General features: G+C 33.6%; 1 protein-coding gene across 1 annotated transcript; it reads left to right on the top strand.

Moving 5' to 3' along the window:
- Nucleotides 1-2,654: 2,654 nt before the first annotated feature.
- On the top strand, nt 2,655-4,092 carry LOC122195219 (uncharacterized). The gene is made up of 4 exons (XM_042896801.1): nt 2,655-3,410; nt 3,484-3,636; nt 3,713-3,962; nt 4,037-4,092. Exons 1-4 carry the CDS (start codon nt 2,655-2,657, stop codon nt 4,090-4,092), a joined length of 1,215 nt encoding a protein of 404 aa, XP_042752735.1.
- Nucleotides 4,093-23,458: the final 19,366 nt, after the last annotated feature.

Raw genomic sequence — 23,458 nt, 5'->3', positions numbered from 1 at the left:
TCGCACATAGATAAGGTGCGTGCAATGCATATAGTCAGAAGGGGTGACATGTTGCTTTTTTTATGGTGCCACATGTCGCGATTTGTGCGGTGTGTCACTGCATGTTGCCCATCTGGTCGGTGCGTGCGGTTGTGCGTGAATTTTCCCGATCTCTTAGAAAATTCGTAACTTGCTCATATGAACTCCATTTTTGACAGTTTTTATATCCACACGTAGCTATCGAAAATATCTACAACTGTTATTTAGATTCTATTGACTAATTTTGACTTTATTTTTAAACATATATTTTTATAAGATTAGACCGTTAAAGTCTATGTAAAAATCATAACCCTTTCATATGATATTTGTTCTCGACTGTCTTTATATCACCAGATAGGTATGGATGAGATCTTTAACTCTCGTTTAGATTGTTTTTCATAAAAAGGAACCGTTCTAAAATTTGATATTAATGTTGCACATTGATGTGCTGAAACTTAGAAAAATCATAACATTCTTATACGATGTTAGATTTGGACGTTCTCTCTATGCAAACTCTCGGTTTAACGATAACTATGATTTTCGTTTAGATTACTTAGGATAAAAAGTAATTTTTCAAAATTTCACTTTTTACGATACGCAGAGACGTGTCGGTTTAACCGTAAAACTTCGAAGAAACATAACTTCTTTGTTGTAAGTCGGACTCCAACATTCTATATATCTCCGAAAACCTTATGACGTATACTACAACTAAGTTAAAATTATTTGTCCTAAATAACCTTTTGTTTTCGATGCATATTTTAATCTTCTTTATTTCCTTATTAAATACCTATATAATTTGTATAAAAATATCGTATAAAACACATAAGCACATAAATATATGAATAATAATTTCTTATTCATTCTTAAAAAGATTATAATAATGGACCAAAGTGATTATAGACTGACTAATGAAGCAGGAAACATTATAGATTGGCTTAAATAGTTTGTTCCGCATTGTAGTCAAAACGTTTTTTAGCATATGTGTTTGTTAAGGGTTAGACATACGTATATGTACCACCTCAAATATAGTTTATCTCTATAGAATCCACCAATAAAGTTTTGCCAGTAAAATCCATTGAGATGATGAAGTTCAAATATATGCTTATATAAATTACTTAACCAAATCAATAATTAAAAATAACAATATATAAAAAACAAATTTACATGTAGTCCATGATTAGAGACGTTTGATATTATATGGTTTTTTTAGATGGCTACTTTATAATACAGTTTCAAATATTTATAATATTTTGAACAAATTACTGAAATAGTCCCTTTGGTTTGGTTAAATTGTGCGTTTGGTCCCTATGTTTTGTTTTGCACTCGGACCATCCCCACGTTTTCTTTTTATTGTCCGCCTGTTCCCTGGGTCCGTTAGTCGTCAATTCCAAACGTTAAGTCCCTCACGTGCTTCGCACATGAGGGGTATTTTCGTCATTTTATACATGGTGCCTAAATGCAATGCCAATCGTTTCTTCATTCCGATCATTTTACGATCACACCTTCTCACACACACACACACTCTCTCTCTCTCTCTCACTTAATCTGTAACTCATCAAAATCGAGTAGAAACCCTAACTCCTCAAAATTTTGCAAGAATCATCGAAGCAACAATGGTGGGTTGGAGGATTAGAGCAAACATGGAAGAAATAGACGTTGAAAACAATTACGGTAACCCCTTAATTTCAAAAGTTAAATTTATCACTTACAAATTTCAAGCTAATAAGTTAAAGCTTTCTCTTTTACAGCTGGTCATCCAACTTACTTCTCAATCAGATTATTCTATGGTGGAGAGTTTACGAAGTTTCCTGGAAGGAGGTACGTCAAGGGCAAAGAAAGATACGTTGATCTATTGGACGTTGATGAGTTTTGTGTGCATGATATTGATGAGATGATGGAGACCCTAGGCTGTGTTGAGGAGGGTAAGTTGCTTTATTACCACTTCAAAAGAACCTTTTCAGATTTGGACTTTGGGTTGTTTGTATTGGCTAGTGACAGTGACATTAACCATTTGGGTACATACGTGGGTCAACATAAACTGATTGAAGTTTATGTTGAACATGGTAAAACAATGTTGCATACATATACAATTTCATCTACCCCTAGTAAAGTTAGGATAGAAGAAATCGTTGATCAACCTTCGTGTAGTAGAAGGCTTTTTTTTGGAATGGAAGGAAACTGAAACAGGGGATTGTATTGGATCAAGTAAACCAAATGTTGTGCCAACAAAAGAAACTGAAAGTGCCCAAATTGATGCCCAATGTGAAACACAAGGTATATGTGATGAATTTGATGAATTTCTAAATGAAGAAACTGGAGGGATCACTCATGAAAGTGACAATAGAGATGATGCTGATGATAGTGGTGATAGTGGTGATAGTGATGATAGTGAGTTCTTAGTAGACTTAGATAACCTCCTAGATGAACCTGAGATAGACATGAATGAGTTTTTGTTAAATATTGATGAAGATATAGAGTGGGTGGGTGATCTTGGAGGGTCAAATGTCAAGGAAACAGAAACAAGGGAAATTGATGATATTGAGGTTGTAAACAATTAGGTATTCTTATATGAGTCATCATCTTATGAAGGTGGGAGCAACAAGAGAAGAAAGTCAATTAAGGCAATCCGAAGGGCAATGGAAAACAGTGAAGCAAGAGTTAGTGATCCATTCTATGTGTACCAAAAATTCACCTTATCTGAAGAATTGAAAAATGCAATAAGACAACATGTTGTGGAGACAAGGAGGGAACTAGACTTCATAAAAAATGACAAAAACAGAGTGAGAGCTATTTGTAAAGGTACTATCTCAGACCTTGGTCAACTTGACCCATGTGGGCCCAGTCAAAGCAATAAAGAAAGTTTAGAAAACAACTGTCCATGGGTACTTTATGCTAGCAAGTGGGAACAAGATGTTGACTGGGAGATCAAGACCTACGAAAAAGAGCATAGATGTCTACAAACAAGAAATGTGAAAGCTTGTACCTACAAGTTCTTGGCAAAGAAAATTGTGCAACAGATTGAAAGCAATCCTACAATCCCTACACGAGCTTTACAAGAACAACTTCAACGTGAATACCAGGTAGATATTTCGAAGATGAAGGTATTTAGGGCTAAAACAGAAGCATTGAATCAAGTAAGGGGCGATTATGCAGGGCAATATACTACACTACGATACTATGTTCAAGAACTTCGCACTCGAAACCCAGGGACAACATTTAAGATAGAGGTCGAAAGTGAGCCAAACCCATCTTCTGAGACTAGAACTTTCAAACGGATCTACATCTGTCTAGGGCCATTAAAGAAAGGTTTTCTAGTTGGTAAAAGAGATTATCTTGGTTTGGACGGGACTTTTATGAAAGGGCCTTATCCTGGAATGATACTCACAGCAGTGGTAAGATGTAAACACATATCTTGTGTCACTTATTCCATTTTATTTAAATTACTAACTCCTTCACTATGTTTAGGGTCTTGATGGAAATAACTGTACATATCCTTTGGCATATGCTGTCGTGGAGGCTGAGAATATAAACTCATGGACTTGGTTCTTAAGGTGCTTGGGTGATGACATTGATTTGCAAGCTAATTCCAACATTACCTTTATATCTGACAGACAGAAGGTAAGTAATTTCAATGGACTTGGTTCTTATTGTACAATGTATACATTACATCTAATGTTGTTTACTTTTTGTACAGGGCTTGTTGCAAGCAGTTGGTACATTGTATCCATGTGCAGAACATAGGTTTTGTCTGCGACACATTCATGAAAACATGAAGAAAATATGGAGGGGAAAGGTGTTCCAAGACATGTTGTGGAACTGTGCAAGTACAACAACAATACAAGAATTCAACCATGCTATGGAAGAGTTAAGAAAGCTAAACAATGACTGCTATGAATGGGTCAAAGCTATTCCACCTCAACATTGGTCTAGGGCACACTTCACAGGTTTGTTTTATTTTGTTGGGTTAATTGTTACCAAATGATTCACTTTCTTACATAATTTTTTATTTATATTGTAGGGAGGGCTCATTGTGATGGGCTTCTGAATAACTTGTGTGAGACCATAAATAATTAAATTAAGAAAGCACGCAACCAACCAATTATCACATGCCTTGAGTACATTAGAGAGTACCTTATGTTAAGGATTGTTAGTGTCCAAAAGGTAATTGATAAGGCTGTTGGACCATTAACTCCAACTGCAACAAGTGTGCTTGGAAAAAAACAAATCTGATGCAGCTCAATGTGTGGGTAAGTTCTGTGGGATTGGAAAATATCAGGTGAGTGGTCCATGGATGGACCAATGTGTGGTAGACATGGCTCAGCACAAATGTTCTTGTAGAAAATGGGAACTCACTGGTATACCCTGTAAACATGCTCTTTTTGCTATATGGGACATGCGAAAAAATAAGCAGAATGTTGGCGTACCTGAAGAATGGGTTCATGCTACTTACTGGTTAAAAACTTGGAAGGAAATGTATTCTTTCAAGATTGAACCAATTAATGGAAGAAGAATGTGGGAAAATTTTCCATGTCCAACCACTTTGCTTCCTCCTAATCATCATGTCCCCATTGGAAGACTAAGGAAGAAAAGAAGGAAATCATTTGTTGAATTAGAAGATATGGTGAACGGTGGTAGGGCATCAAGGAAGGACAAGAGTGTGACATGTTCAAAATGCAAAAGGCTTGGTCATAATAAAAGAAGCTGCAAAGGTCAAAGTGCATGTGATACTAGTTCAAACAAGAAAGGGAAAGCTGGGAATAAAGCTAAAAGTGTAGGTGATGGTAGTTCAATCAAGAAAGGGGAGGATGGGAAGAAAGGTCAAAGTGCAGGTGATGGTAGTTCAAGCAAGAAAGGGAATGTTGGGAAGAAAGCTCAAAGTGTAGGTGGTGGTAGGCAAAGTGGAACTCAAAGTGCATGTGATGGAATTTTAAGCAGGACAAGGAAGGCTGGGAAGAAAGGGAAGAGTATTGCTTAAGTTATGATTGTGTTTTTATATTTTGTGTATGTGTTATGAACCAATTATGGTGTTATGATCTTTTGTGTTTGTTATATTTGTCATTATGTTTTGTGTCTATGTTATGAACAATTATGGTATGACTTTTGGGACCTGTTGTCTATATATGGTATGACTTTTAATGTATCTCTATTTTCAATTATGGTATGAACAATTAGTGCTATAATCTGTTGCTATGTTTTTGTTTTAATTCAATTCCATTTAATCCAATTCTATCCAATTATTCAATTCATTCCACTCTAATTCAATACCATTCAATTCTATTCAATCATTCAATTCAATTCCATTCCAATAGAAAACCAGTTAATTGCATTCCATTACAAACCACTCAATTCCATTCCATTATAAAACAGTCAATTGCATTCCAGTACAAACCACTTAATTCCATTCCATTACAAACCACTAAATTCCATCCCATTAGAAAACTACCTTGATGAAACAAAAGATAAGTACATTGATAGCATAAATTAAAGCTTGTAAATTAAAATTGACACAAAAAAAACCCAACTGAACACTAATAACAGCCTCCAGGCCCTATTCTCATGTTGAAGCTCATCCAATGACTTCTGCAAATCAGGGGAGATACTTTTTTCAGTTTTTTCACCATTAAAGTTGTCCTCATCAACCCAATCTATGAAACCACATTTTTCACCATTGGTGTGTGTTAAAGGTATGTGATATATAGATATACTTAAGAAGAAATTGCCCTTACCTTTCTAGTACAACAATAGAAAAGTCTTTCAGGGTTTTTCTTGGTAGTCGATCTTGGTATCACACCAACTTCACCACACTTGCAGGTTTTTTCCATTAGGGTTGATCGACACTTCAAAGAAGACGAAATGAAGGAGAAGAAGAAAGGGCGTATTCGAAAATAGAGAGAATCGGGGTTTAGGAATGTTCTAATAGATTTTTTATATAAAATGACGAAAATACCCCTCATGTGCGAAGCACGTGAGGGACCTAATGTTTGGAATTGACGACTAACGGACCCAGGGACCAGGCGGGTAATAAAAAGAAAATGTGGGGATGGTCCGAGTGCAAAACAAAACATAGGGACCAAATGCGTAACTTTAGCCAAACCACAGGGACTATTTCAGTAATTTGTTCTAATATTTTATATAAACTTAGTATAAAATTATGATTTCAAATTAATGTCGTTATTATTTTAATAACATATATTTTTTTAAAATTAATGTCATGATTATTTTTAATAACATATATTTTTTCACACATAATCCATGATTAAGACATTTATAATAAGCTATCTTTTACATATATTTGGTGGAAACGTAATAATTTATACTTATTATAATTCCTTTGGTTTAATGAAATGGTTTTACTAACATGTCTTCACATAAAATATAAGTTTAAAAAAACCGCAACAGAAGCTTTAAAAAATAAAAAGTTTATTTTTAAGTTTATAACAAAATCAAACCATGTAGGATCCATTTATAGAGGTTAAAATGATATTAAAATTAACCATATAGTGTTTTAGAATGACAACGTTTGAAGCTTTTGAACCCAATTGGTTTTTGGGGTGTTCATAAAGATAGAAATATCAAAGAGCATGATCTTCTCTACAAGTATCCACCATCAAGATAAGACACTTGAAATGCTAGTTTCTTCTTGTATTCTTGAGTGTGTTAAACCTTTAAGTAATTAACTCAAATAAGCACTAAAGGAGACAACTCAAGGAAGCTTTAATTCACCAAACTAGCTTCAAGAGAGAGAAATGTGGATGGTGAAGGGAAGCTACGACTTCATGGTTCTTTTTAGGAGAAATACGCAAGACATAAAACAACTAACTCTAATAGAGAAGCCTAATGCGGTTTTTTATATCTCATGCTAGTCAAAAAGTTACCCCATATTTTGTTCTAAAGTAATGACCTTACTTTAAGGGCATGGGGAACCAAAAGAAGGAGGTTGACAATCAACCTCCAATACCTTATAATGAATTCGACCTTTAGACACAAAGGAAGACAAAATTTGTCTTCTTCCTCTTTCATACATAAACACCAATTAACTAAACTTTGTACATGACTTATTAAATCATACCATATGATATAATAACTTGTTATGATCTCTTTAATTATTATTTTCACAAAACCATAATCATCCCCTAATTAAATACAAGAATTGATATTATTTATTAATAATAATTTAGGGCTTCTAACCTAACGGTATCGAGTGTTTCTTCCCTCCTTGAGGTTGAGGGTTCAAGTCTCGTTGTAGACATATGTTGAATAATTTAGGAGTACATTAGTATTTTCCGTTTCAAAAAAAATATTAATAAAAAATATAGAAAATATGTCAACTTGATAAATATGTGACTCTATAAGATCATATTTTATTAGCAATATCACTCAATAATGACTCTTAAGAATATAAATCCGACATTTAAATGTACATCTTTACTTTTGTTCAAACTTATGAGGATATCAGATTGATTTATATAGCAAAAAAGAAAGATCATGAGATCAATCTTGTTAGCGAAAAAGAAAGACCGTGATATCAAATTAATAGGGAGTTTCTTTATCAAGAACATGTGTCCATGGATATACTTTAAGAAAAAATAGATACTATATGGTAAAATTTAAAATAGACACATATTAGCAAATATATATATATATATATATATATATATATATATATATATATATATATATATATATATATATATATATATATATATATATATATATATATATATATATATTGAAACTAACTAATTTTCTATGTTGTAACATCCATCGTCGATGGTGCATTTTCGGTATTAAATTTGATAAAGAATGATTTTTATCATAAGAATAGTTATAACTTTATGAATAGTTTTCTAATATCATATACTGAGAAAGACATGTTAGATAATATTAGTGACAAACCATTTATAAATTATTTTCCAACATATGACAACTCTTTGTAAACAACTAAAAGGAATTGAATAAAATTTAATATTACATTTGATATTTGGTATTGAAATTAGTCTTAAATAGTATTATTAACAACCTAAACCAAATAACCAAATTAATTTTTGATGGGTTTTAGCCATAAGAACATCCTATGTGCTCATGCAACCCTAATGTTTAGATCTAGGTTTCTCTATTGTACATGTCATTCATCCAAGACTTTAAACCCTAAATCTAGCATATGATAATCAATATTAACATAATAATGGGTTTAAGATCTTACCTTGATTGTTATGTAGCAATAACAATCTCAAATCCTCCTTGTAATGACTTAGAAAGCTTAGAGTCACAAGTGTCACTCCTCTAATGGCTCACAAACACCAAGAGCAAGAGAATGAAGAATAAGGAGAGAAGAGGCTGCCCAAAACGTGTGGAAACCCTAGAGAACAAGTTCACCACGTTTTTGGGGCTTAAGGGTCCTTTAAATAGTGAGGCTATTAGGGTTATCTAACAAGGAAACCCTAATTTGGATGCTTAGGCCCTAAGCAACCCATGAACCCCTCTTTAATAAGCCTTGGACGATTTCTAATGGGTTTCCCCATAGAATTCATCCAACCTTATATTATAAGGTAATCCATAGCCTAATTGCAATTATCTTATAATTACAATTCCAGTCCCTTAAGTTTAATTAATCTCTTTTAGTCACAAACTTAATTCTTATCAATTCTTGACTAATATTAATTAAACAATATGATTTCTCCTTTAATATATTATTCTCATAATATATTAATAAATCATAATTAATCCTTTTTCTCCATAATTCATCCTATCAAGTTGCTTTGGTGAAGGCAACCCAAAAGGACCATGCAACATCGGGTCAAGTACATACCAAAATAGTTATGGACTTAGACACTAATCCAACAGTCTCCCACTTGGATAAGTCTAATAACTATTCAGCGTATGACTTCAGATCCTGATCTGAAATCGTAGCTTTCCAAAGCCGTTGTCAACTCTGATCTTATCAGATACTCGTGTCCTTTCGATAAGGGATCATATATTCCTCCATTCTAGATATCGTATAGATATGAGACATGAACTTAATCATTCTCTCCATACTAATTCCCAACTTCCGATTTATGATGACTGACAACAGACTACAATTGAACACATCAATTTAGTCCCGACTTGGCCAAACGCTTAGGTGCCATCACTAAATCATCGAGGGGGCCAAAGATATCGCTTTTATCCTACTTTGGATAAAAGGAATGGATAAACTTTGACTCAATGCTCGCTTGCACTCACTTACCGAATTACACACAACAATATGTTTTATAACACCAAGTTACTGGTGTGTTTACATATTATCAATATGCAACCGACTCGCAAGATACAACTCACACATCTCGGTTTCAAGAATATAAGATATTATCGTCTCACCTATCACTCATGATAAAATCCATGAAGTGATCCAAGTGAGCGTGGGTTTAATCCAATGCTCAAATCATATTCATAAGCACTCATGAACGTCGCAGCAAACAATTGCTTATGTTTAATACACTTTAGACAATCCACACACCAATTCATGAAAGTCTTCATTCATACCTACTTCCAACATATGAACGACTGTGGTCCGTTTGAATAATTTGACTGTTCTGAACCAATCAAATTATTCAGGAAGTCAAAACATGCCAAGTGAAACACAAGAATAATACTAATCCCATATGGCCTCAAACCTTTGAGTATAAATAAAACACCTTTTATTTATCACCATATCGATTACTCATTATTTGTTGTTTCGGGTAATCAACTTCTTATTTGAATTAGAACTATACTTGTCCCATGCTCTTAGCATGCACACAATGTTTACCTATGGTCCTTACTTTGTGAAATAGGTCAAATGAACACATTTCCAATCACACTCATTTCACAACTCCCAATCCTTATCACAAGTGTAAGAATATCAAATTCTTACTACTTATAGAATACGTTAGATTCTAACATTTTATGCAATGATCCTTTTGTAATGTCACTGCACTAAGGTCACAATGACTATTGCCAATGAATTACAAAACTCTCTATCGGAAATTGTTACAAGAAAATTCCATAGATGTGATGTCTCTCAATTAAAATACATTCCTTTGAACATCCTTTTGCATAAAAGCTTCTAATCTAGACATAGATTCTCAATATCCAACTCCAAATATGGAATCCTTTCCATACTTACCATATGACAACTCATTTTTAATAGAATCTTATCTATTCATAATAATGTCTATATGCTCCATCCAATATCATACTTCCAACTACTCACAAGCGACCAATCCTTAGGAAGCTTTGGATCGTCCTTTAATAGTTGTTTAATTATCTTAGTCAAAACCGATTCTAGTCCTTTTTCCCTCTAAATGCGCTAGACATTTGGAAAATTTTAGAATGGTCAAATATTATAGCATTTGCAATCGATCCTATACTTGAAGCGTATGGGACACGATGCATAATGTCTTACATAAAGATATGATACTTTATCAATCTTCTGCCATAATATTTTATACGTCTCGTTCTTACAATTCGAACTATGAAGAGGGATACCGTAATCATAATCGAAATTTAAGAACACACTATGTATCCTTGACTAAATCTATTAACATTCCACAACCTAAGCCTTTAGATTTGAAATGAAGTACAATATTCTATCCCTTAATTATAGCAAAACAACTATTCAATCCTTACGACTTTGTAAAGTATAACTCTTGTTTTCTATAATTAATATTGCTAACTTGCAATACTTGCCTTAATGATCATACAAGCATAACATTTATGCTCCCATTATTACAATGATTATTATAAACATAACACTTATGCTCCCACTAGCTTTGACATGTATTCAGAAACATCTTAACTTTCAGAAAAACAATACCTATTGAATTTCTTAAGTTTATATTTCTAATACTTAATGCTTTGATAATCTTTTATCAAGCCTCTTAGTCTTATACACCATTGCATTAGATAGCTCATATGTGTGTCTAAACAATTCAGACTAATTGCCAAATCTCACAATTCGAATTATGGAAAGGGATACCATAACCATAATCGAATTCGAGAATACAATTTCACAATCTTCTTAAAATCTATCTTAGTGAAAGCATTTCCTCACAGTCATTTTAATGAAGGAGGAAATTTTATGAGACTTCGATTTTAATGGTGTATGTGTTCCTATCCATGTGAATTTGTTAAAACCAAAGTTTCTGACAAATTCAAACTCATATGGACCGAGCCTTCTCAATCTTGATTTCTTGCCTTATGGTAACATGGCTGCCCACCATGTCTTCCAAGTAGTTAAGCAGCTCACCCTTTCCTATCAATGTACTTTTCATTGATCAAGGTCCTTGCCTGTTATGCATTCAAATGAGAACTCATAGGGCTCACATGCATAATTAACTCAATTGGAACAGAACAGAAAACAAGATGATGTCAACACGATAGGTTGTAAACCTCAACTCGTGTGCTAGTGATGATTGATAAGGTTTATTTTGATTTATTCTTGAAACCTTTCAAGACCATTAAGACTCCCACTGACTCCTTGACAAATAAGATTCTCTTGTCAATAAGCATTTCTTGACAAACAAAGATTCAAGAGTTAGTGTAGCTTTTATCAAGACAGAACACTTCATAAAATTGGTCCTAGTTGGTCTTTGTCTTATCCAAGACATCACAACTGTCCACATTTGAAGAATGTTATAAAACTTCTTAAGACTTGTCACTCAATGTCACAATCTTAACTCTAAGACTTGTTTTGGAACGAAGTATGATTGACTTCTTGATTTTAACCATTTCTTCAATTCTTGATTCCTCTTCTCAGACATACAATTGTACTAAGACTCATTTAGAGGATTAATTGAGATATGGTTCTTAATCATTAAGACCTATCATAAAACATAAAGGTACTCTCCCTTCTTCTTAGAATAGAGAAACTTTTATCTTTCTGCTTACTTGATTCTTCTTATTCATTCTGCTATTGATTTAAACTTTTTCAATCAACTTGGAATTACACTTAATCTTGTAAGTATAATCATATCCACTAAACCTTTAGTAAATCATGACGAATATCTTTGTCACTCTTGTGGTGGACTTGATCAATACACAACTTTGTGTACTCGATCTCCTAGTCCTTCACTTGACACTTTGTCAGCGAATTAGTCTAATTTCCAAATATGAAATTTCTCATTCATTGTGCAACCAAGTTGCATGATTCCAAGTTTCCGTCCAATTGAAACTTGGACGATGAGAAACTTTCCCTATTTGGTAAATTCTTGACCTTTCCACAAATAACATAATTAAGAATCACATCCATTCGTTGTAGAAATATGCAAACATCAATTTTTCATAACGATTTCATTGCAAGGAAATAAATAAATAAATAAATACGTCAAAAAAAAATTATTTTATTCATAAAAACAGCGGAAAACATTTGTCCTTACAATGCAAAATCAACTGAAAACTATGTAATCAAATATTCCTAACAACTCTATCATAAATTTCTAAGCTCAAAATCTAATCTTCGAATCCATGTGATCGAGCTCCATCTCTTCGTGATCAGACTCATCTTGCTTTTCCATCAGGCTTCCTCTCTTTTCACTGATCCTGCAAAACATTCAAATGCAATCTTATCACATTATGTATTAAGAATCGATGAATAGGAACTTAATGGAGTTAGATAGTGGATTTTACCTGAAGCACAACCACACTCTTTGACTCTCCCATCTTCTGGACTCTTCAGGCTTTTAGGGCAGACATGTATCCAACGCCCTTTCTCTTGGTAGCAAACGCAGGTTGGTTCACCTAAAACATCCTTGGAAGCATGGTTGGTTGACTTTCCCAACAAATATGCTCCATTGCCTTGCCAAATCATTTCTGATTCGGTAGCAATGAGCATGTAAGTTAAGTCAATGAGGCTTGCGTCATGATCCATCATATGATACTTTCTTTTGAACTCATTATATGATTCAGGGAGTGACTGTAGAACCCAGTCCACAGCCAACTTATTAGGGAATGATGCACCCAACATTATCAACCTATCGATGTGTGATTTCATTCCTAGAACGTGGGCACACACGGGTTTACCATCGTCATGTTTCATTTCCAATAGGGCTTTAGTGACATTGAACCTTTCAATTCTTCGATCTTGTGGGTTAGGGAGAATAATTGGAGGAGGTGGAGGAAGTGAAGCATGATCTCTTCTTCCTCGATTGAATCGTGGAATATCATCTTCATGTGGAATGCTTGTTCCACGGGATTTGGGAAGACCATAGTTGTCGTACTTTGACATCTACAAAACGAGAGAAAATAATTTCAAGTTAGTTGATTGATTGAGTCCTTAATAAATCACCCAAATGAGATATTAAGGCTAGGACCCAACACAATATGCTACAACCTAGAAAAGGGATGCCGTAATCTAGTTGCAGAATATTTGAAGGTAAGTGAATGATGATTCACTAATTTTCCACCACGAAAAACGAAAAACCGATTAAGTTTTAAATGCTTTGAAAACTCCTAGATCCTTTGAGATTCATTGAACTTTTCAATGGCATGTTTAAATCTCGATATGCCCATCTAGTTTGTGACTGGGATGCCGAGGATCACAAAGCGGGTGTGAATAACCATGCAAATCTACATGGTGCCCCCACATGTTACAGTCCCCTATTCGATGTGCCGTTAACCACACACGCTCCACCGAACTATGACAAACATTGAGTCACCCTTTGCTAGATTTGCTTAGAACCATTTAGTGTAACCACACACGCTCCACTAACATCTTTGCAAGGGTACAAAGTGTAATTTCATGGAATTGCATCAATTCACTTTTGCCTAAAGTAACTAAGATTGGGAATTTTATGAAAGCATTTAGTTACTTTTATACTTCATTATACTTATAATGGAAGGTTTCTGTCCTATCCTACCCGTTTGGCTAACGACCCTCCATTAGTCAAGAGTGCGGTGGGTAAGAGTGGATAACCATTCAATCGCCATTTTATAGGCAATTTCCTTAAACACCCCTTATAGACCAGCTTCGTGAATGATGCCTACTAACGGTAAGACTGACTTTTACTCATACATATATATAATGTTAGACCTTTAATGTTATATATAGTATTGGGTGTATTTTACACTTTTAAAATACTAGATGGTCAAATTTAATAATTATACTTTTAATTTAATTAAATTGTAAACCAAAACTTATGGATTTATTAATTCTCCTTTAATTATACACCTTAATTAATTAATAAAACCATAAGGGTGTGACTTGACCTTTTCAAAACTATACTAGGGTTTTAGAATTTAACATTTCTAAATTAAACTTTTAATCAACTTTTAAATTCCAAAACTTGAGGGGAAGTTTTGAAACATTTCAAATCATTAGGGTTTAGAATTTAAATATTTCAAAATCAAACCTTTTAATCAAAAATTCAAATTCCAAAACTTGAGGGCAAGTTTGAAACTTTTCAAAACACAAAGGATCAAATAGCAAATAATTTAAATTAAACAATTAATTTAATGATTATCTAAATTTGACCTAAAATCAATTTCTTGCAAGATAAGTTACCCAGTTAATACAAATAATCAAACTTTAATCATATAAGGAAGCTATTATCTAATCAATTGGTAATTATCTTTTGTTTAATCAAGGATATACTCAAAAATATGTTAAAAATCGGATTTTAATGACCCAAAACAGTTAAGGCAAGTATCCATGAGCAAAACAGCAAGAAATCCTGAAATCCCCTCTTTCTGACGCTCGAACTCGCCGAGTTCCTCTAAGGACTCGCCGAGTTCTTCAGACAGTGGGGCAAATAACGAATTTTATAGCTTGAACAAACAAACAAGGCATCAATACAATAGAAACCAATCAAGGCTCTGATACCACTGATGGGTTTTAGCCATAAGAACATCCTATGTGCTCATGCAACCCTAATGCTTGGATCTAGGTTTCTCTATTGTACATGCTATTCATCCAAGACTTTAAACCCTAAATCTAGCATATGATAATCAATATTAACATAATAATGGGTTTAAGATCTTACCTTCATTGTTATGTAGCAATAACAATCTCAAATCCTCCTTGTAATGACTTTAGAAAGCTTAGAGTCACAAGTGTCACTCCTCTAATGGCTCACAAACACCAAGAGCAAGAGAATGAAGAATAAGGAGAGAGGAGGCTGCCCAAAACGTGTGGAAACCCTAGAGAACAAGTTCACCACATTTTTGGGGCTTAAGGGTCCTTTAAATAATGAGGCTATTAGGGTTATCTAACAAGGAAACCCTAATTTGGATGCTTAGGCCCTAAGCAACCCATGAACCCCTCTTTAATAAGCCTTGGACGATTTCTAATGGGGTTCCCCATAGAATTCGTCCAACCTTATAGTATAAGGTAATCCATAGCCTAATTGCAATTATCTTATAATTACAATTCCAGTCCCTTAAGTTTACTTAATCTCTTTTAGTCACAAACTTAATTCTTATCAATTCTTGACTAATATTAATTAAACAATATGATTTCTCCTTTAATATATTATTCTCATAATATATTAATAAATCATAATTAATCATTTCTCTCCATAATTCGTCCTATCAAGTTGCTTTGGTGAAGGCAACCCAAAAGGACCATGCAACATCGGGTCAAGTACATACCAAAATAGTTATGGACTTAGACACTAATCCAACAATTTTATCACCTTAATATAGTTGGACACACGTAAGCTTGATTTATAAAATTTCCACATGATCAAATCGTTTTTAGAGATGCGTAAGTTATCAGCTAAGGAATTGCTGACGAATGAGTTTCAGCACAATCGTCAAAATGATGACGAAAATAAATAAGGTTAATTTAATTTACAACCAATTAATATCCACAAACTAATTCTAAAATTTCTTCTTATATGTTTTTTTCTTAGCTGTAGGTAAGTTTTTATAGATGATGTTGAAAGCTTGAGAATGGCCAAACTCCATCCATGAAACATGTTGTTAGAGATGTCATAATGAAGGGTTAAAAACAAGAGAATCAAGCATAATATTCCTAAAACTATGAATCGAAGATATCATAGGTCAGTCATCCCTGAAACCTTTCTTTGTTTTTGTTTGATCTTAATGATTTTTCATATGGTTATACTTCCTTTTTTCGCAATTAAAGATTGTGGTTTCTTTAACTTACCTTCTCATACATGGATATACAAATATTTTGTATAATTAATGAGTCGATTTTGCCGATTTTACCTCATTTTACATGGATACTACATATTCCTTTTTTGATTATTTATTTTGTTTAATTGAATGAAGGATGAAGACAGTTACTTCCATCCTATATTCTTTGTCAATTATTGTTATGGATGGAAATGTTGCAATTAATTCTTCACAATTATATAAATATAAAATCATTGATGATTTTTCGAAGAAATTACCTAAAGATGGGTGTAAAATAATAGTTTCATTTAGTTTACGGTTACTGGGTGGCTTAATTTTTAGGTGTAAGAACAAATATTAAGTTAAGGAGAATGTTTAGATCCTTAAATGCCAAGCTTAAAAGTTAAGGATATCATTTATAGACCTTTATACATATCGTAGAAAAACTTGTCTTACGACTTGTATATGTTATTTTGTAATTTTTTACATCTAATGATATAAACTTGGATGTCGTCTTGTTAATATAAAAGTACATTTTGTGGGGTATAACGTTATAAAAAGAAAAAAAAATGCTACACTTTAATACCAAAAAAAGGTGTGAAAAGCAGTATTAAAGTCACTGTTTAACCAAATTAGGTGTCTAAGGGTAGAAGTTTGAATTATATCAACATGAGGAAAACACTTTAAAAGGATGAAGGGAATGAAAGATAGATTATTAGACATGTGTTTATATGTGTGCAAACTAATAGATACATTTTGAGAGTGAATACATGATTAGTGATGCAATCACATATGAGTTGCATATAGAAAATAAGAGAATTTGTAACGTCCCAATTTTCAGAATATATATTTTTTTTATTTTTAAAATAGAATAAACAACCATTTTCATAAAGGTACATCCATGGAAAAACCATTTATTCATAAGTCGTAGCTCAAAATCAGACTTATAAGGAAAAGAAATGTGTAATCTTAAATCATAAAAATGTTGATGTTTGTGTATAGTCACACCTTCGTCTTCTCATGGTCTGATGAAGTATCTGAAAACATTTAATCCACAACTGTTAGCACAAAACTTAGCGAGTTCCCCAAAATACCATATACAAGAATATACATACAACATATACAAACATGGCCTTCAACACGAAGTTGGTCTATCCCTTTAGTCTTCAGCACATAAGTGGTCTGCTCCGACCTTAAACACATAGCTGGCTTGCCCTATTGGCCTTCAGCATAAAGCTGGTCCGCCCCTTTATCCCTCAAGATAAAGCTGGTTTGCCCCTTTGGCTTTCAACACATAGCTGATCCACCTATAGTATCTTGGCCTAGAAGACGTAGCTAGACCTCTCTCAACTTAACACATAATATGCCAAATAGATACAAAGAAAATCCCACACTACATGCAACTAGCTAACAAGTCTAGCTGTCTAGCAATCACAACATGAACATATCCTATCCTATTGATGATACATACTACCATATAGAGTATAGTGAGAAAAATCACCTAAGCTAACCAACAAACGCTCAACACCAAACCTCAACAACAAAAAAACTAACACAACCTGCCTAATGCCAAACCGAGACTAATCCTTAGACAAATACTCAATTCTACCCAAATTTTATCAAAAATCAAACTAGCAAAACATTAATGGTCAACAGTGAAAGTCAACATTGACCATCGTGCCGCGACTAATCTTCTTGACCGCGTGGTGGTAACGAAATGAAAAAACTACCGGGTATTCTCACTAACAGACACACATCCAAAACTCAAAAACCTCAGTTGCCCTTAAACAACTGCGACATGTTTGCCCTCTTCTAACAACTCCAAGAAGACTTAATCTATAAAGTCCTATCTTTCAACTTTTAGACCTGATTCCTTATAATGTCTAAATGGATAAAGTTTCCAACTTTACCCATTAAGAAGCTCCAAACAAGCAAGATATAAATCCCTAGATTATAAGATGTCTAAAACTCACTTTTCTTCATGCATGGAGTGAAGAGAGCTCTTGCATGCATTATCTAGTCCACCAAGTGACTAGATCTGAACCCAAACATCAATCAAAAGCTCAAGAGTTCTCCAAACTCTATGGAACAAGTCCTCAAAGGGATCAAAACTCATTAAAATGAACCATAACACTAAATACTCAATGATCTAATGAATAAACATAATAAATCTTGAAACTTTTATAATTATAAAGGTCCAAAAGTAGTATAAGATCAAAATGCTTCAGTTGCAAGGCTTCAAGCATCAAACTTTCTTGATATCACCGCTTTAATGCGCTAAAGGTCACCAAATGAGCATCAAAATGGATGAGAGAGAAACATAAGGAGCTTAATCTATGAAAAAGGAGGCTAGGGTTTGCTCCCAATGAGCTCTTGATGTGATGGAGGCTATAAAATCACCTAAAACATGGAGGTAAAGCCTTTAAATATGGGGAACCCCAATTTTATGAGCTCGAGCTGCACAGCTCACCACACAGTGGTGACAAGGTTTTACTCATTCCATTCTAACTTTAAACAATCATAACTTCCTCATTTCAAATTCGTTTTTAATGATCTCTATATGCACGCGAAGGTATTAATAAGCTCCATAATTCTATCTAATCACTTTTGATATAATGAATACAAACTTAATTCATTAATACATACTAAGAATCTAAAATATCACTTTTTCCCATTCTACCATTTGGCTCCAAAGCACAATTCAAGGGTTTAAATCACTTAACCAACATTATCAACATCCAATAAGGTCTAAACTTTATTCCCTTGAAGCGTAAGACCTTTACTCGATCAATTTATGTCCCACTATCTTGGAATTAAACATATCCTGAAAATTGGATGTTATAGAATTTGTAACCCGCATAATTTTGGTGTTCTATTTTAGGGATAAAGCACTAAAAGGGTAACATAGTTTAAATTGTATACATATTTAGTCACTTATGTTTATTTTTATACATATTTAGTCGTTTATGTTTTTTTGTACATGTTTAGTCACTTATGTTTTTACCTTTTTACACATATGACAATCAAACGTAATGGTCATACATGTACAAAAAAAAATATAAGTGACTAAATATGTACAAAAAAATATAAATGAATAAATGTGTATAAAAATAAAAATAAGTGACTAAATGTGTATAAAATCTAAATTATGTTACCCTTTGAGTGCATTATCCTTATATTTTATATCTTAAAAGAATAAAAAAAAAATCGTTTAACCTTAATTGGTATTTATTTATGAAACTAGATTTTTATAAGAAAACGAATATGAGGAGTTTAGACAAAAATTTTACTATTTATAAATTAAGTAAACATGGGAAACTATAATCACAAAGCTATTTAGGTATATAACAAATTGGTTTTTGATAATTTTCTGATCCTCATGAGAAGTGAAAGAAAAAAATATTAAGGTATGTGGTATTTTGTATATTGTTATTTCCTCCTCATGATCTAAATTTAGTTACAAGTTGTGGGTTAAAGTGTCAATTTAAAAATTCTTAATCGAATGGTAATGAGATGAGTTGGTTTAATGGAGTAAATGTTAAAATAAATGAAAATGTAATGTTTAACTAGTGAAAATGTGATCTAAGTTGTTAGAACATGATTTTGAAGTAATCTTGCTTTATATAAGTTAGTCATTAACATGATGTAGGTTGTGATTAGTTTATCTAATATAATATACAATTGTATTTTCTTAATTTTTCTATAAGTACTTGGTAAATTTTAAATGTCAAATAAGTACTTTTATAAATGCCTTGTTTCTATTTGTTAGACGTGTAATCGACTTTATTATATTCATATATAAACACCATAAATCATATTAGTTTACATATATTTTTGTCTCGTTATCATGTAATATCTTGTGAAATATTTCTCTCTCTATAATCATTTAGATGAACTCAAAACTTCATATGTTCACATTTTTTTAATACATACATCAGGTGTGATACCCGTATACTACACGAGTTTATTAAAAGTAAAAAAAATTTAATATCAATATGTAAACATTAAACATTTTATAAAGTAATTGAAAAAAGAAAATAAATCAATGAGTTTATAACATTTATGTGAATTTAATTATCAAATTAATAAAATGATAACCTTAATGAATAGAATGAGAACCTAACATATATATAACCATAAATTTTGGTAATTTAATATAAGAATGAAAAACCTCAAAAAATAATAAGTGAAAAATAAGAAAATAAAAAAAAAATAAAAACAAAAATGCCATGTGGCAAAATAAAGGAGAAAAGAAATGTGACAAAAAAAAACTTTCATTTATTAGAGCTGATATTTCGCATTCAATTGTTTATTGAACAAGTAATGTCAATTGACATTAGATCACGAACTTATCTGAGTTCCTAAAACTATTTTGATTTATAATTCCACCAATAAAATTGTTCTTTTTGTCAAGAATTTTTAATTCTATTTTTAAAGTACGACATTAATTAATGGAAAACTTGAATTTCAACCCATTCCAAATTGTAATGTTGCAAACACTGATGACTTCCAATACAAAGCTCTCCTCGTTAAAGAATATAATGGAATATCATAATTAAGTTATATATGTTTGGGGACTAGTTGATTTAAAAAACAATTTAATAACACAATGGAACAATATATAGTTTTAATTTTATTATCCCTAAAGATAATGTAGTTAGAACTTACATGATAAACAAGAACAACCATATGGTATTAGGGATCCATTACCTCAAGTTTAGGCATCCTTAGATGCCAGAGAATAGTAATCAAGATTGGTTACCTTTATTAATATCTATAGAGATGAAATATTTATAGCAGACAACAAACAAACCAAAAGCTGACCTCATTCTTATTCTTTCTTAGTATCCTCGACCACAAGGGATACAAGGGAGGGGAATTGGTTTCAATAAAGAGGAAGTCAAGGTAGGTTTTTTTAGTGTTGGCTTATTTTCTTTAATGGCCAATCTTTTTCTTTAATGACCGATCTGTTTGACAATTGATTTTCCCATAATCATTTCATTGAGAACAATAAAATAAATACAAATTACAAATGGGCCAATACGACTAATACATTGGGCTATCTACTAGGCTTAATACAATACATAAAATAGTACATAATACACTTAATACCCCCCCCCCCCCCCCCTAGTTTGAGCAGTAGGAACACTGCAGATGCTCAAAATGTTCCTAAAGTTTGTAAAGAGAGATGTCGGGAGCTTTTTGGTGACGATGTCAGCATAATAAAGTGAAGAGAGGGCATTAAGGACACGAACTTGGCCAGTAGCGACTGTGTCGTGGACAAAGTGAATGTCGATTTCAATGTGGTTTGTCCTTTGATGTTGAACCAAATTGGTTGATAGGTATACTACACTACCGTTGTCACAGTACACAATAGTAGCCTTGGGTATAGGGTATGAAGCTCGCAGAGGAGATTACGTAGCCAACATGTCTCAACAACCACATTGGCAACACCGCGATATTCGGCTTTGGCACTAGATCTTGAAATAGTGGGTTTGCGTTTTGAGGACCACGAGACTAGGTTGACGCCAAGAAAGACACAATAACCACTGTTTGATTGACGAGTAGATGAACATTCTCCCCACTCTGTGTCTGAGTAGGCAATAAAACCAGTGGTGGGAAACTGATGTAGCTAGAGACCAAGATCCAATGTTCCGCGAATGTAACACAAAATGCATTTTAGTGCATGAAAGTGAGGTTCATGCGAATCATGCATGTATAAGCAAATCTGTTGAACAGAAAAAGAGATATATGGTCTGGTGAAGGTTAGATATTGTAAACCTCCAACAAGGTTGTGATAAAGGGTAGGGTTGGCAACCAGTGGGCCGGTAACATCGAGCTTTGATTGCATGTTAGCCAGAGTACGACATTGGTTGTAGTGTAACATGTTTGCTCATTGAAGGACTTGTAAAGCGTATTTTTGCTGAGATAGGAATAACCCCTCGCGGATTTTAATACCATAAATACCCAAAAAAAAAATGGCAGGGAGTCGAGATTGGTCATTTCAAACTTTGTAGCTTGGAGTTGTATAATGTGCTGAAGTACTATCGTGGTTGATACTGTAAGAATAATATCATCTACATATAACACCAGGTAAGTAGTGTCATCACCGGATTTGAAAATAAATAAAGAGGAATTGCTTTTGCTATGAAGAAATCCAAGTTTTGTGATATAAGTAGCAAAAGGATTGAACCATGCCCTTGGTGCCTGTTTTAGACCATATAACGACTTTTAAAGGTGGCACACATGATTCGGGAATTGCGGTCATGAAATCTGGGTGGTTAGTGCATGTAAAAGGTCTCATTAAGGTGGTCATGAAGAAACGTGTTTTTGACATCATGTTGGTGCACCGACCACTTGCGAGAAGTGGCAAGACTGAGAACGGTATGAATGGTATCCGGTTTAACAACCGGGCTAAAGGTTTCACCAAAGTCAGTTCTGGGTTTTTGACTTTTACCATTAGCAACTAAGTGGTCCTTGTACTGTTCCAAAGTGTCATCTGCTTTTTATTTCTTTTTTAACAACCACATCGACCAGGAAATATTAACATCCTTTGGTCTAGGAAAAATTGCTCATGTTCCATTAGAAATAAGTGCACTAAATTTAGTTTTTAGGACATTATTCCAATAAGGGTCTTTTAGGGCATAAAGGTGGGAACGTTGTATAGTGGACTCAATGGAGGTGTGGAGATTGAGTTTAGATATATAAAATTCCATGTTGGGAACGGGTGGTCATTGAGTGAGTTGATATGGGAGATTTAGAAGGCCAGGGGAAGCGGGGAGGGGGCTGTTTTGTAGAGTCTCATGGGTTGGAGGGTTATTATGGACATTTCCAGAAGGTGACAAGCTGTTTTGAGTGTTTTTGAGAGATAGGGGCTATTTGTGGGTGTGTCGTAGTGAGGGATGGGGCATTTTGATGATGGTGGGGGTTGTTTGGCTATGATCGAGTAGATAAGGAAGGTGATGGATAAATTTGGTTAGTGGTGGAGTCGGTAGAGTTAGCAGAATAGTTATTGGGAGGAGTTGGAGGAGTGGTGCTAGGGATGGAGTGAGATGATGGGAAATCATCAAGGAAGGAATAGGAAGGTGGAGAATGATGGGTCGTGGATTTAAACGGGAACGAGCTTTCATTAAATGTGACATGTATTGAAATAATTATTTTCCGAGTGTGGATATCAAGACACCGGTATCCACGTTGTTGGGATGGATACTCAAGGAAAATGCATTGGGTAGAGTGTGGTTCAATTTTGTGATTGGTGGGTATTAACGGGCAACGTAGGCAACAAAAAACGTGTAGGTGACAATATGAAGGATTTTTGGAAAAATGTTTGAACAAGGGTATGTTAGTA

The sequence above is a fragment of the Lactuca sativa genome, chromosome 7, assembly GCF_002870075.4.
Source record: "Lactuca sativa cultivar Salinas chromosome 7, Lsat_Salinas_v11, whole genome shotgun sequence".
In the NCBI taxonomy this organism is placed as follows: Eukaryota; Viridiplantae; Streptophyta; class Magnoliopsida; order Asterales; family Asteraceae; genus Lactuca; species Lactuca sativa.
The sequence above is the reverse complement of the archived record's forward strand: the minus strand, read 5'-3'. Positions and strand labels throughout refer to the sequence as shown.